Source organism: Carica papaya, chromosome 6 (genome assembly GCF_054855325.1).
Source record: "Carica papaya isolate Zhongbai chromosome 6, ASM5485532v1, whole genome shotgun sequence".
NCBI lineage: Eukaryota > Viridiplantae > Streptophyta > Magnoliopsida > Brassicales > Caricaceae > Carica > Carica papaya.
Genome location: NC_142314.1, coordinates 5,225,394 through 5,238,726, shown reverse-complemented (window position 1 = coordinate 5,238,726; position 13,333 = coordinate 5,225,394). Strand labels below are relative to the sequence as shown.

The window sequence follows — 13,333 nt, the reverse complement described above, 5'->3', positions numbered from 1 at the left end:
GTTCAGCTTCTCCCAGTCTTTTCTACTCCAGCAGTTGTTGAAATCCTGCAGTATTGTAACAACATAGAAAGTCAGAACCCGTTTCACTATGATAAACATATTAGGAAACTAGCAAACTTCAAAGCAATAGTGACAAATTGATAACATTTCAGAATAGAATAGATTATATAGTAAATTAGTTATTTGATAATAATGAATTAAAACTGAATAAAAAATTAAAATTTGATTTTTGAAATAAAATAAGTTTGTAATGGAATAAAAGTTTGGTGTAATGAAATAACAGTCTAATGAGAATGTGATTCAAGCACCGTAAGCTTTGGGGTATGAAAGTAAAATTTTGCCAAATAAACTTTTAAAAGCATTTAGACTAAGAGCTGAAGCTAAAACTGAGTTTTGGGTGTTAAAACTGAAAATTATCTTTTTGATGCTTTGGTAAATTGCTTGTGCTAAAATAGACATACTTATAATGAGCTTTATTTGATGAAAAAAAAATAAATAAATCATATATATATATATATATATATTGAAGGATTACTTACTAATTAAAAATTTAATAATTATATTTATCATAAAATTTAAATAATTTTTTAAAAGTAATAAACTTGAATATAATTTATTGTCCTAAATTCTCATTAATTTAAAACGCTGAAACTTGAAAGTTTCACCTACGTAAAAGAATGGAAAATCTTAAAAATAAAAGCCGAAAATTTGCCACCAAAAAACATAACAAACCAGAAGGCAGCAATGGGTGGTACATGTGAAGTCCCTATTTCTCGTCTTCTCCTCTCTTCAACCAAAGCTTCAAATGCAAATCCCCATAAACCCTCTGCAAATTCTGTAATTCCCAAAACTACCAGACGCTTCTTACTCTTCTCTCTCCCTCTATCTACTCTCTCTGCTACTGCTCTTCTTCCTCTAAGCACCGATAACGCCGTTCGACTCACTTCTCCTTCTGTCTTCGCGGCGAGCTTTGATCCCGTGAGTCAGGCTGAGCGGGACGCAAGTACCTCCGTTTCTCGGAGAATATCAGAAGCTGTGGGGTTGTTGGAGAAAGGGAGGGAATTGCAGGCTCGGGGCGACTTTAGCAAAGCTCTTGACTACTTCACTCAAGTAAATTTCCTTTTCTCTTTTCTTTTTTTTTTCCCTAGAAAAATATTATTTTCTGGGTTATGTTTGATTCCCGGGAAAAGTTTAGGTGAAGTAACATAGAAAGGGAAATGTGAAGGATTTTGATCTATTTTCTTTTGTTTAAACAGTGTTTTACAACCTGAACCTTTTTAAAGATATTTGTTGTATCCATATATATGATCTGCTTGGGGTGATAGTATGTGTCATTTGAACAGTTAAACTTCTATGGTAAAATTTGTTGCGTCGGCAAGAGCATGCAATGATTATCTGAGTATGGTTTTTGATTCACTGGCTTCTGTATTTCTCATAATTTTGGGTATTTCACTCAAGGAAGGTGGCAGCAACCAGGTTATTGTCCTCTATTTGGATATGATTTTCACTATCAACCTCAACACAAAACATTGATTATCTCATCTTGAGGAGCACCTGTGACAGTTATAGAAGGCTTCACCTTTATCTTTTTTTTTGTTGGTCTATACGGAAGTCCAGATTAATGCTATACTGTTGAGTCTGGTTATCATGAGGTTGGGGAAGTTGCAGAGTGAGATTATTTCTGAAATTCAATCAGTATATGCCGATTTTATTACCAGGTTCCTTGGACATGACACCTGATGTAAGAAAGGATAGAAATGAAGAAGAATTTGAGAGGAAATTCTTGTAGTTGTAACCGACAGTCTCATGGGTTTTTCATTAACGGTCTTAGCATAACCTTTAGGTTGGAATCTAGCCACCATTTGTATTCGACCTTCCTCATCTTGACATCTAAGAGTTGGCTTGCTTGACATAACAGAAATAACATGCAAATCTGACCAAATGGCCGACTGGTGGATATGCCTCCACTAACTAGTGAGAAAAACTAACCCAACTAAGAAGTGGAATTAGAATTATCAAAATTTCTGATATTGGCTTTAGGCTTCAACTGTGGTCCTGACATCACCCTTTCTCTTTGAAACGAATCATGTTCTCAAAGTTGAACTAGGAAGTTGTGCCCTAAACTAGGTTATTCTCCCATTTTGTTTTCATCTGGCTCCAAGTTTATGCAGTGAATCAACAATTGTTCCGCTGGTTTATTCTGCCCATGTACGAGTATCCTTTGAAGAACAGCAGGGGGCTTCACTTTGAATTAACCATGTCTTTTAGTTTCCAGTAGCAATAGAAAAGGCTACTGACCCTTTAACATGGTTCTTGAGCAAGGATACATGAAAGGCTGGGTGAGAAACTGTAAGTTATAGGCACTCAAGAATCACTTTAAAGGATTCAGATAACTTAGGAGTTACTTCAAATTCTTCCTCAGTACCACAGAGCATTTCCTATAAATAATCTTTCCTCAAGAGTGTTTCAGTCGCTTGCCTTTCTTCCAAGAATACTTCTAGATTGGCAGATGTGTAGCAATTTATATGGTTGTGGAAAAATGGAGTGGTGGATAACCACATAGAGCTTGAAAAGGATTCATACTAATGCTTGAATAATGGGTTGAGTTGTACCACCACTCTGCCAAAATCTGAACGTAGATGAGGCTTCTTGAAGATGATGTATTTGACTTAACTTTCTTACACTAATTTAGCCTCATAATCTGGCCATCTGCTTGAGAATGATACTGAAGGCTAGCACCCAGTAACTTCATCAAGTTTTGCAAAAACAGACGTGAAAATTTTCTCTCGCAGACATTGTAGTGAGGCATCCGATGCAATTTATGTATGTTATCTAGAAAAATCTTTGCAACTTTGGCAGTTTCCAAATGACAGGTAAAGGCCTTTGTAGTCCATACTTAGTAAGTCGGTCAACCATCCCAAAACAGTATCCTTCTTATTGGAATGAGGTAGCTGTTCTATGAAGTCTGTAGAGTGTGAGACAGAGGACTGATTAGATATTTATAGAGGCTTTAACATACTTGGAGATGGGACGTCTTATCCCTTGCATCTCTAACAGATATCAGACTTAGAAACCCAATCCATGACATGTTGTTTGAGACCATGTCTAGAGAAGTTTGCTTCATTTAGTGGTAATTCACTCTTATTCCTGAATGTTCTTTCAACAATGAGTCATGATGTGTTTTAGTAATACCTATATTTCAAGCTTATTTGATACGCGACATAGATCCTTCCTTTGTATCTTAGGATACCTTTGTATGACAAAGGAGGATTTAAAAAACAAAATTGGGATTAACATATAGAACTCAATTAGCTGATCTGCAACTGCCAATTGACATTGACTTGAGCAAGAAAGATGAAAGCAACTTCTTATAGGATATGTTATAGGCTGAGGAAGAAGGTTAACAGGTAATCTTCAAGATTCTGGTCCCTACCGTTGACTTTAAAACATCAAAAATTTATAAATCTGCTAAAAATGAAAATAAATAAATTTAGCAAATATCAGAAAACCAGTTTTACTACCTCTATTACTTCTATAGTTTTTCTGCTCAAAGTTGATTACTGCTTCTCGTCTGTTATGCATGATGGTTGCCATGGTTACAAGCCCTGGATTTGAAAAACAGAATAACAGTGAAACATGTTCTAAGCTGAAGGAGGATTCAAGGTAATGATCTTGGTAGGATGGGGTAAGTTTCACGTGAGCAGCTTTCTTGGCTGAATGTGGTGAGGTTTAGCAGGAAAGTATAGGTTGTCTTTTGGGGAGATTTTTGGCCTTTAAGCATAGTACTAATAGCTTGTCCCACACCTGCTTAAAAACTAATGCGGGGATTGCTTGAACACTTTAATAATGAGATGAAGCTCTCAGTTAAGTTGCAAATGTGCTTAAAAGGCAGTACTGCTCAAATAGGCCAAGGTTGGTCCTTAACTCATTGGTAGAAGTTACTCAAACCACTCTTGGTAGGTAAAAACAAAATCAATTTGGATAAGTTTCTTGAATTTATTCCACCACTTCCATCACTGATTAATCACCAAATCTCCTAAACAGTTCTTCAAAAAAAATGTTTCAGTTCAACACTTTCTGTTGGACTTGCCAACCTTAGTATCAAGTGTCTGTTGTATTTATGAGAAACAAGTTTGCTGCCTCAATCTTTTGAGAATCAAGTACGGCGTAGATCTGAAAGTATTTATTGCAATATCTAACCCAAGCTATGGGTTTAACCATACCAAACAACATAATCTCCATTATATGAGGGTTTTTACCCAGAAAATTCCAAACCGAGCCTTGACTATTACTGCTACCACCAACCTCTTTGGTTTAGGTATGAGCAAAATGCCTTAGTTGAAGAGAAAATGCGGTGAGAATGGTAACTGAATTGTATGTTCTGGTGCATGCATCATATTCTCATCACGTTTGCCATGTGTTGGAAACTTTGCACGAGATGTGACTGACTCTTGCATTGCATCTAGTGGAGCTGGTCTGTTGTAGATTACAGGATACTGTGATGACATCTTTTGAGTTTCTGATGAAAGTTCTTTACCCAAATCACCAAGCTGCTATATTGATGGTTGAGCATGGTGGCTTTACCTTTGTTCTTCGCCATTGCCACAATGGAAGAGGGTGTCTCTTTGGAACTGGAGGGCTCTAAACCAATTTGTCGACTTCCTTGGAGCTGAAACCTGCTTCAAAAGAATAGAAGAAGAAGAAGAAGAAGAAGCAGAAGAAGAAGAATAGGGAATGCATTATAGTTTATAAAGAGATTTCCAAGTTTAATAGAGGAAGAGAAAAAAGTTTTAAGAAGAAAGTTTGATAGTCTTAGCAAAGTTTCACAGGTGTTTTCCATTAATGATTTTTCATAACCTTAAATTAGATTTTAGGCACCATGTATTCAATCATCAGGGCATCTAACAGTTTGCTTACTTGGCATAAAATAATTAGTGAAAGGAAAATTACATGCAAATTAAGTAAATAGCCAGCTGGCCAACATCTTTACTAACTAAAAGAAAGATTAACACAATTAAGAGCATAACTGGAAATTAACAAACTTGCCTATCCCTGCCTTATGCATCAGCTGTGGTCCTGACAATTGTATGGGAGAAGCCATTCAAGCATACTCAAAATCACTTAGATGCCTATACCCATGGTGGATTTGCTTGTTTATTTAGTTTCCATTTAATAAATCTTCCTATGCAGGGAGTAAAGATACAGCATAACTGATTTGTATAGTTAGGAAGTCAGGAATTAGGATCAATCTGAATGGGATAGTATGATATAGGCTTTACCATTTTAGTAGAGACTAGAGAGACTAATCCAATTTTTGCCCCTTCCCTTGTACCTCTCTATCTAAGCACAAATGGTGTTTATGATTCTTAAACCCCATTAACATCCTCAAGCAATGAAACTATTTTCAATAACCTCATGTAAGTTTCTGTGTCCAGGTTACTTTAATATCCAACACATATCAGACCCCAGTATTTCCAAAATGAGTGGCTTTTCTGCCAGGTGATTGCTGATGGAAAAATGGAACAAGCTTAGTGTCTGAGTGTGTATCAATTTTTTGAATTATTTTATTGTGTTTCTCAAGCTCCAAGGTGGTACCAACCAAAAACAAAAGATTTACAAAAGATTAGAAACAGAATATCTACCAGATTTCCCAAATCCACATCAAGAATAGGATGCCTTATAAACAAAATATTTAGGGTGCAGAATCAGTAATTTGTAATATTGTTAAAGGGAGAGCAAGTGCCCTCGAAAACTCTCGTATTCTTTTCTTTTTCCAAATAAACCAGAAAATAGACATAGGAATGAATGATGCTTCGGATACTTGGTGCAATCTCTTAAATTAAATTCCTTATGAATAAATATCCAAAATTATCAATGTCATTTTTATTCTTTATAGGTGGTTCAAAATTACAAAGAATTTGCATTCTCGGAGTATGCAAGAGTGGGGCGAGCATTGGCTCTATATGAGGTTGGAGACAGAGAAGAAGCCATTGCTGAGATGGAAGATGTTTCTATAGCTTTAAAGGGATATCCAGGTAAATTCAAAGCCTTTGGATTCTATCTATGAAGGAATATAAACGCTTCAATATTCCTTTGTCAACAATTGTCATATGCTTTTCTGCAGAGATACACGCAGCTCTTGCGGCAGCCTTATATGTGGACAAGCATGCTCCACTGCTAGCAGAAAATCAGTTCACAATTGCTACCTTACTTGATCCTCGATATGTAGACGTCTCGTATGTGAAAGAAATGAAGCACTGGCCGCCGAGTTTGGTTAGTTCTTTGCAGCACTTCATCACTCTTTCTTAGTAATTTCTGTTGTATATAGATTCTTACCTTGAAATACTAGTGCCAGCCTCTTAGCATTTTCTAGTGCCAAATTTCTAAGACTGTTTGCCGCTTTGATAAGTCAAGATTTACTACAACAAATATGGCATTGAAAATGACATATGCACATGGCTGACACTTTCTTCATTGTTTTCCCTCTTTTGTTTGTATTATCTTCTTATTGTATGAGCGATATGTGGGATAGGGATTTGTAGATACATATACGTACATACATATAAAACAATAGTTGTTATAATATATACGTTTCTGATGTAAATTTGGTTGTCATGAGTATCTATTTACGTCTCATCTGAGTTTTGACCATTTACTCAGCATTCTTATCGCATGCATAATATTATTGTCTCTTTGAATTGCATAGGAACAATGTTTTGCTTGACTCGAGAACTTCCATTGTGATGATCAGATTCCAAGAATGATATATGCTAATTTTGAAGATAACTATTGATTGCTAATTTCAAGAATGCATAAAAGAAACTTTTTGAATGCATATTTAGTCATGTAACTAGAGTTTGGGCTGAACTTTGAAGATGTTATCTCATTTGTATTCTGTTCTAAATAAGCTCTCTCTTTCTATCTATCTATCTATCTATCTATTTATCTAATTCTGTACGTAGATAAACAAAAAGATTTTTTCAAATTTTATTGACGTAAGAATTAGAAATTTTTTATAAGATGCAGACTTCGAAATGCTTTCATAATCGTTCCTGGAAGCTCATATATGAAGCTAATTTCTATCCGTCCTAATGACAATTTCTGGAAGAGAAGTTTTTCTGTGGGCTATCATGTTATCAGTGGCTAACTTTATTTTGTTGACTTACGTTGATACTTGAAATTGTAAGCCCCTCATGTTTGACTCTTGATAAAGTAACGATGGTTTTGAGTTCATTCATCTTAAAGTTCTCTCGTAACAATTTTTTCTTATAACGCAGATGATTTCTCCCCAAAAAAAAAAAAAAATCAGAATAAAAAAAATGGTGATGGTAAAATTATCATTCTTCAAAGAAAATAGAAAGAAAATTTCTGATAATGAATATGGTGCTTGGTTTATGGAATAGCCGGAAATGTAGACCATTACAGACGATTTTCCTGTTGGTCTGCAACCTTTATTGTAAAAAGGCAAGAAGCCATTATTAGGGTTTTGATATTGGTATCCTCCTTTTTTATGGGTTTTTTTTTTCTGAAGGATGATTTTTTTAGAGTGATAGTATTTTTCATAAAATTAAAATATTTTTATGATGAACAATTATCTTAATAATATTTTTAAAACCCACTTATGTTTATTAGGGTTCTAGAATTGGGATGGTACTTTTTTGTTGGAGGGGGAGGGGGAGTTTGTTGGGAAGGTAGAGGTACATATATATATATATATGTAATCTCCAAGAGCACTAACCAAACAAGATCCAAACAACCCATAAAATGCAAATGAAAAGATTGGAATCTAAATATCCATTCAAATCCCAAGTCCCATCCATGGATTTTGGATAATGGAGATTGAACAGAAACCCAAATTGTAAAACCCTACCAAAAGTTAAAAAAAAAAAAAAAAAAAAAAAACTTTATATTTTCTTGAATTATTAACATTGAGTTTGATTTAAATTTTTAAATTTATAAAATAATAATAAAAATATTAATTTATCGCTATGGATTGAATTATATGTTAAATATCAAAATTATTATTACTTTTTATATATACTAAGTGATTAAAATTTTAATTTATGATAGTCAAATTGAATTTTACAAAAATTATATCATATTTAAATAAAAACAACATCTTACGATGATTATATTCATTTAATTTGAGTAATTATAACGGATATAAAAAAAAAAAAAAAGTATGATTAACCCATTTTAGTTTTCAAAAACTAAACCCATATACCCTTTACTTTAGTATACAATAAATCTCATGAAATTGAAGGTAAGTGAGGGGATTGGAGGAAGATGGTGGGTGTAGTAATGGTTTTATTCAGAGAAATATATTGAAAAGAGTGAAGGCAAAGCATGTGCAGGCCTGCTGTGTGGGATTAAATCAGTGAAGTTAGGTATAGCTCTGCCTCTTTCAGTGTGGGGCATGCTGTATTTTGCCATTTAATCATATTTGGGATTTTATTTTATTCTCAAATATTGTGTGTGTTTATATATATATATATATATATAAAGCCTATAATGTGTAGAAATTGTATAGGGTAAGTGCAGAAACTGATTAATTTTTTGTCTTTGCTTACTTTATTAGATTAATAGAATAATTATGGGAAATTGGGAATTAATTTAATCAATTTATATTGTTACAAGATTGTAATAAAATATATATTTGTTAAAATAGAATTTTCATTAAGCATTATACTTAATTTGAATTTTATTTTATTTCTCTAGCTAATAAAATAACTAAAGTTATCAATATTATATAAAATTTTTACCTCTTAGATTATATTTATTAACAATTTCTAAGGTAAAAAATATTTAAAAAAAGTTTAAAAATTAATTTTTTTCTTTTAAAAATAATAAAATTTTAAATACAAGACACAAAATAAACAAAGTATATTATTTTTATATATAATAATAGAATAAGTAAATTATTTTGTTTATAAACAAAAGCTATAAGATATAATTAAAACATTAGATTCTAAGAGATGTTTTATTGTAATCCATGATTACATAAATATCACGAATTATAATTATAAGCTACAATCACAATTCTCTGAAATTTTAACAGTCAAATTAGACATACGAAGATTATTATTGCTACAATAATTTCATTACAAACATGTTATAATCACATTTGACTAACACAATTTTTTAATAATAAATAAATTAAAATCATTCGATTTAACTGTTAAATTTGAATTTATTTTAAAATTATTCTCTCAATTAAACTAAATTTCATTTCACGATCATTTATATGTGTCGATATAAGAAAAACTTAATATATATTCAGAGATTTTCAATCATGTCTTAAAACAATAATTACAACTACTCAACTCATAGAAGTTTCGAGATCGATTCAATTCTAAGAAGATAACCCTCGCCAAATAATTTGAGAATATATAACCTTCGAAAATTCTAACTCACAAAAGCTTCTTAAACCCACTCAGTAGAGGGCATTTTTCAAGATGAATTTTCAATTGAACAGAAACATAAAGATTGACACTTTCTTCTTCTGGAAATACATATAAATTAAATGAACACTTACTATACAGCTACCCACGTCACATAAGATTGAATAGAATCCAACCCACCTCATATAATATATATATATATATGTATAGTATATATATAATCAGACCCCACTCACACACTTGACATACATGTTATTAAGCTATGAATTTGATCTTAGCAGTTTCAACAACATCCTTGCCTTGGTTTTGGTCCTACTGCTACATTGGCTCTGAATCAGCAACAGCAATTGAGTCAAAACTCCACCTTTAATTGCCTTCTCTCTTGCCTGCAACGACTCTTCACATATCATCATCAATGAGTTTATTGCACTCCCACTTCCTTCGTGATCAGAAACCCTAAAAACCATCTTCACAACACCATTTATCCCTTCTGGGTTCTCCATTAATGCGCTTTTTGAGCTTTCAAGTCTCAAAAGTTGCTCTATTCTTCCCACTGCAATTGCTGCCAAGTTTGTTTCTTGCTTGTCAGCATTCAAAATGTATGTGATCAGCCCGTTGATTGCTCCAAATTTGACTAAATTTTCATGATTTGAATCCAAACAACACAATGCTGAAATGGCTTTGATCCCATAATTGGCTTCTTCAGAATTGTGGTAAACAAGAAAAACAATATCTTGAAGTAATCTCTGGTTTTTTCCCAGTTTTTCACAGAGCTCTTTGGTTAATGTAGATGATGATGTGATCTCCACAATGTTGCAGAGATTCTTCTTGATGATGCTACTTCCTTGCTCCAATAAAACTAGGAAAGCTTCCATTTTGGATTCTTCTTGAAGCATATTTAGAACTTGCAGATCACCAAGAGGCAGCAAAGTTAGGACACAACAACCAATGTGTTCTACAAACGTTATATATTCCCAACTGGGTCTGATTTCTACTTTTCCGAAAAGCAATTCCAGGATTAAAGGCAAGAATTCTAATTGGATCAAACATGAAGTTATGGGTGTAGGTGATGATGACGATGATGACGATTCTTGAAGCAGAAGTTGGAGTTGTTCAACGGCTGATAGCTTGTTGTTGATTGTGGATTGAGGGGATTGAAGGGTGTGTTTGATTGAAGCTAAAGAATCGATTTTTGAAAAGTAATCAGGCTGGAAATGAGAACCCATTTGAAGCCATTGATGAATGAGATGGCGAAGAGTGTGATTAGGAACAATGGTGGGATCCTGGAGTTTCTGCATTGTTACAGGGCAGGTTAGATTACCTGCTGCTAGCCATTTCTCTATGCTTTGTCTTTCATAGGTTTGGCCTGTACAGAGGGTTACTGGATCTGTCAACAGGTCTAGACTTATGGGACACCTAAACAAGTGAGGTATACTCATTTGGGATTCTTTCATGGAAAACAAAAAAAGAAAACAGAAGAAAAAGAGAAAGCTTTTCTTGAATAAGAAGAAGAAGAAGAAGAAGAAGAAGAAAAAAAGGTTCAAATTGAGAATCTGAGAAGTGGGTAATAAAGATAATGGAAAAGGGTATTGGTTTTATAGGAATTGATTTTAGTTGACAATGCAATAATACTTTTTGGGCATTAAAAGACAAACCCCAGAAAAAGCAATGAGGATTAAACAATGGCAAACATATTGGTTCAAGTGGGATATTTTCATATCAGATTCTGGAGTCAAAGAAAAAGAAAGTGCAGAGAGAAATGACAAGTGATTGATGAGTAAAGTTGCAAAACATAGAGAGAAGAAACAGAAAAGGAAAGTAAGTAGTAAAGAGAAGTGATGGACTGGAAACAGGGGAAGAGTGTGCAGAGAGGATTAGGAAGGTAGGAAAGGAGAAGAGAAGAGGAAAGTGGGACAGAAGAAACTCAGAGAAAATGTAAGAGGGTTATCCTAGAGGAAGATTAGACTGGGAGTAATCATAATTTATATATAATATAATAGAATAATTGTGTGGAGGAATGGTCCCCTACCACCTTTCTTTTCCTTCTTTATTTCTTTCTATATTTATCAATTGAATTTCAGTCAAAACTGACCCACTTAAAAAAACAAATATTATTGTTTTTGTCTTTCAACTTTGAATCCACCACCCATTTGTTGAATTCTTCAAGATATTAAAGAAAAATATAGAATCTCAGACAGAAAAATTACCAGGCCAAAACTTCACTGTTTAATAAGAAAAATAAAAAAAAAAAAAAGGTTAAAAAATCAATGGGTAATTTGGATAATTCCCAAATTTTTTCACTTTTTGTGTAAAAGGTAAAATTTAGTAAACCCAGAGAAGCTCATCCATCAAAAATGGTGGGTCAGTAAACAGAGCCAACCATTATATACAGCAAGATCAACCAACATCTATCAATTACAAAGTACTTTAGAAATATAAATGATTTGACAGAATTTATAACTGTGAGTACTGAGCTTTAAATTTATTTAAAAACTACATAAAAACAAAAATTACAGTGCATCGATTGTATTTATAAGATTTATAAATAAAAGAAAAACAAGAATGTGATACTGAATTTGGAGATCCCCTGTTTTCAGGCTATTTTTAACCTTACTCTGTTTTTTAAAATACCGCACAGTCTTCAAAATCTTTTTAAATATGTCAGATTTGGCTGGTTCTTTGAATTTTAATTCCAATTTGCTAATTATGTACTTGAAACGCTTTATATTTTAATGATGGTATAAAAAGATTTTGCAGAATTTTCTAATGGATGGACCAGATTTTCAGGAAAAGCCAGCCATGAATTTACAGAACTTACTCTCTTTTACAGAGAAAATTCAAGTCCCTTTTATGGATTAATTGTATTTTTCAAAATGAAATCTATAATTATAGGATAAGTGAGTTGATTTATAAGTGTCGACCTAGAAGCAAGAACATTTATATATATATATATATATATATATATATTACTCACTTAGTTTTTTAGCAAGACCAAGAAATAATTTAATTAGAAATGACAATGTTTTTATCAATTAATACTAATTTTATAATACTTTGATTCCACATTAAAAATTTATATAATTGTTAAATTTTATATAAGAGTTCAAGATAAATACTATTAACTATTTATATTTAAATTCTTAAAAATTGATCATTTAGATTTAAAAAATTATTAGATCAGTGATGTTTGGTTGTCATATATTAAAAATTTAATTAAAAATTATTAATATCTTAGTCAAAGATAAAATAAATAAATAAAGAAAATTCGAAGATCTGAATTCTAATTATGATGGCAATTATAAATTAAATGCATGTAAGTCTATATATGTTAGCATGTGATCCTAGCAACTAAGAATCTCCTTATTAGACTAACATTGATGGTTGAATTGTAGACGTTGATGTTCAACCTCCCAACTTGAGGCTAAAGATATCTAAACCAATTAAAGCATGGATTGGAAATCCACATTTCTCTGTCGGTCTATAAAAGGTAATAACAATGTGGAAACAAATTCAAATAGCCCCCATGATAGTATCCCTCATTTACCAGACACAATTGATAATGAGGAAGATGACTACGGATCATAAATATGCCCGAGCATATAGCTTACGGTAAATGAAAAAAAAAAATTGCAATTTTTGACACTTTAACAACTAACCCTTGCAATCGAAGTACTCACAAAGGAAGTCCATTGCCAGTACTTTGAACAAAAACTGAGAAAGTTATGGCAAGTATCTGATATTTTGAAATTAATTGATCTAGATAATGATTTTTATTTAGTTAAACTAATAAAAGAAGTGAACTATGAAATTGCACTCCTCGGTGGACCATGAATCATTTTATAACATTACCTAGAGGTAAGACCTATAATAGATAAACTTGTTGTATGGATAGGCTCTCAGCTCAGTATTAGATACTTCGACAAATATTTTAT

General features: G+C 32.6%; 2 protein-coding genes across 5 annotated transcripts; one reads left to right on the top strand and one right to left on the bottom strand.

Moving 5' to 3' along the window:
- The first annotated feature begins 705 nt into the window (after positions 1-705).
- LOC110816071 (uncharacterized) lies at positions 706-7,233 on the top strand. 4 transcript variants are annotated; one of them, XM_022044095.2, is made up of 4 exons: positions 706-1,110; positions 5,897-6,035; positions 6,125-6,273; positions 7,021-7,233. In XM_022044095.2, the coding sequence occupies exons 1-4, from the start codon at positions 745-747 to the stop codon at positions 7,090-7,092; spliced, it is 726 nt and encodes a 241-aa protein (XP_021899787.2). In that variant the 5' UTR covers positions 706-744; the 3' UTR covers positions 7,093-7,233. The 4 variants fall into 4 exon arrangements, with proteins under 4 accessions (XP_021899787.2, XP_021899788.2, XP_021899790.1 ...); XM_022044096.2 differs by having other exon boundaries at positions 707-1,110; positions 7,027-7,233; XM_022044098.2 differs by lacking the exon at positions 7,021-7,233 and adding an exon at positions 6,707-6,925 and having other exon boundaries at positions 707-1,110.
- A 2,091-nt stretch (positions 7,234-9,324) lies between these two features.
- Positions 9,325-11,348, bottom strand: LOC110816081 (U-box domain-containing protein 26-like). The gene has a single exon (XM_022044109.2). It carries the CDS (start codon positions 10,853-10,855, stop codon positions 9,662-9,664), a length of 1,194 nt encoding a protein of 397 aa, XP_021899801.1. The 5' UTR covers positions 10,856-11,348; the 3' UTR covers positions 9,325-9,661.
- Positions 11,349-13,333: the final 1,985 nt, after the last annotated feature.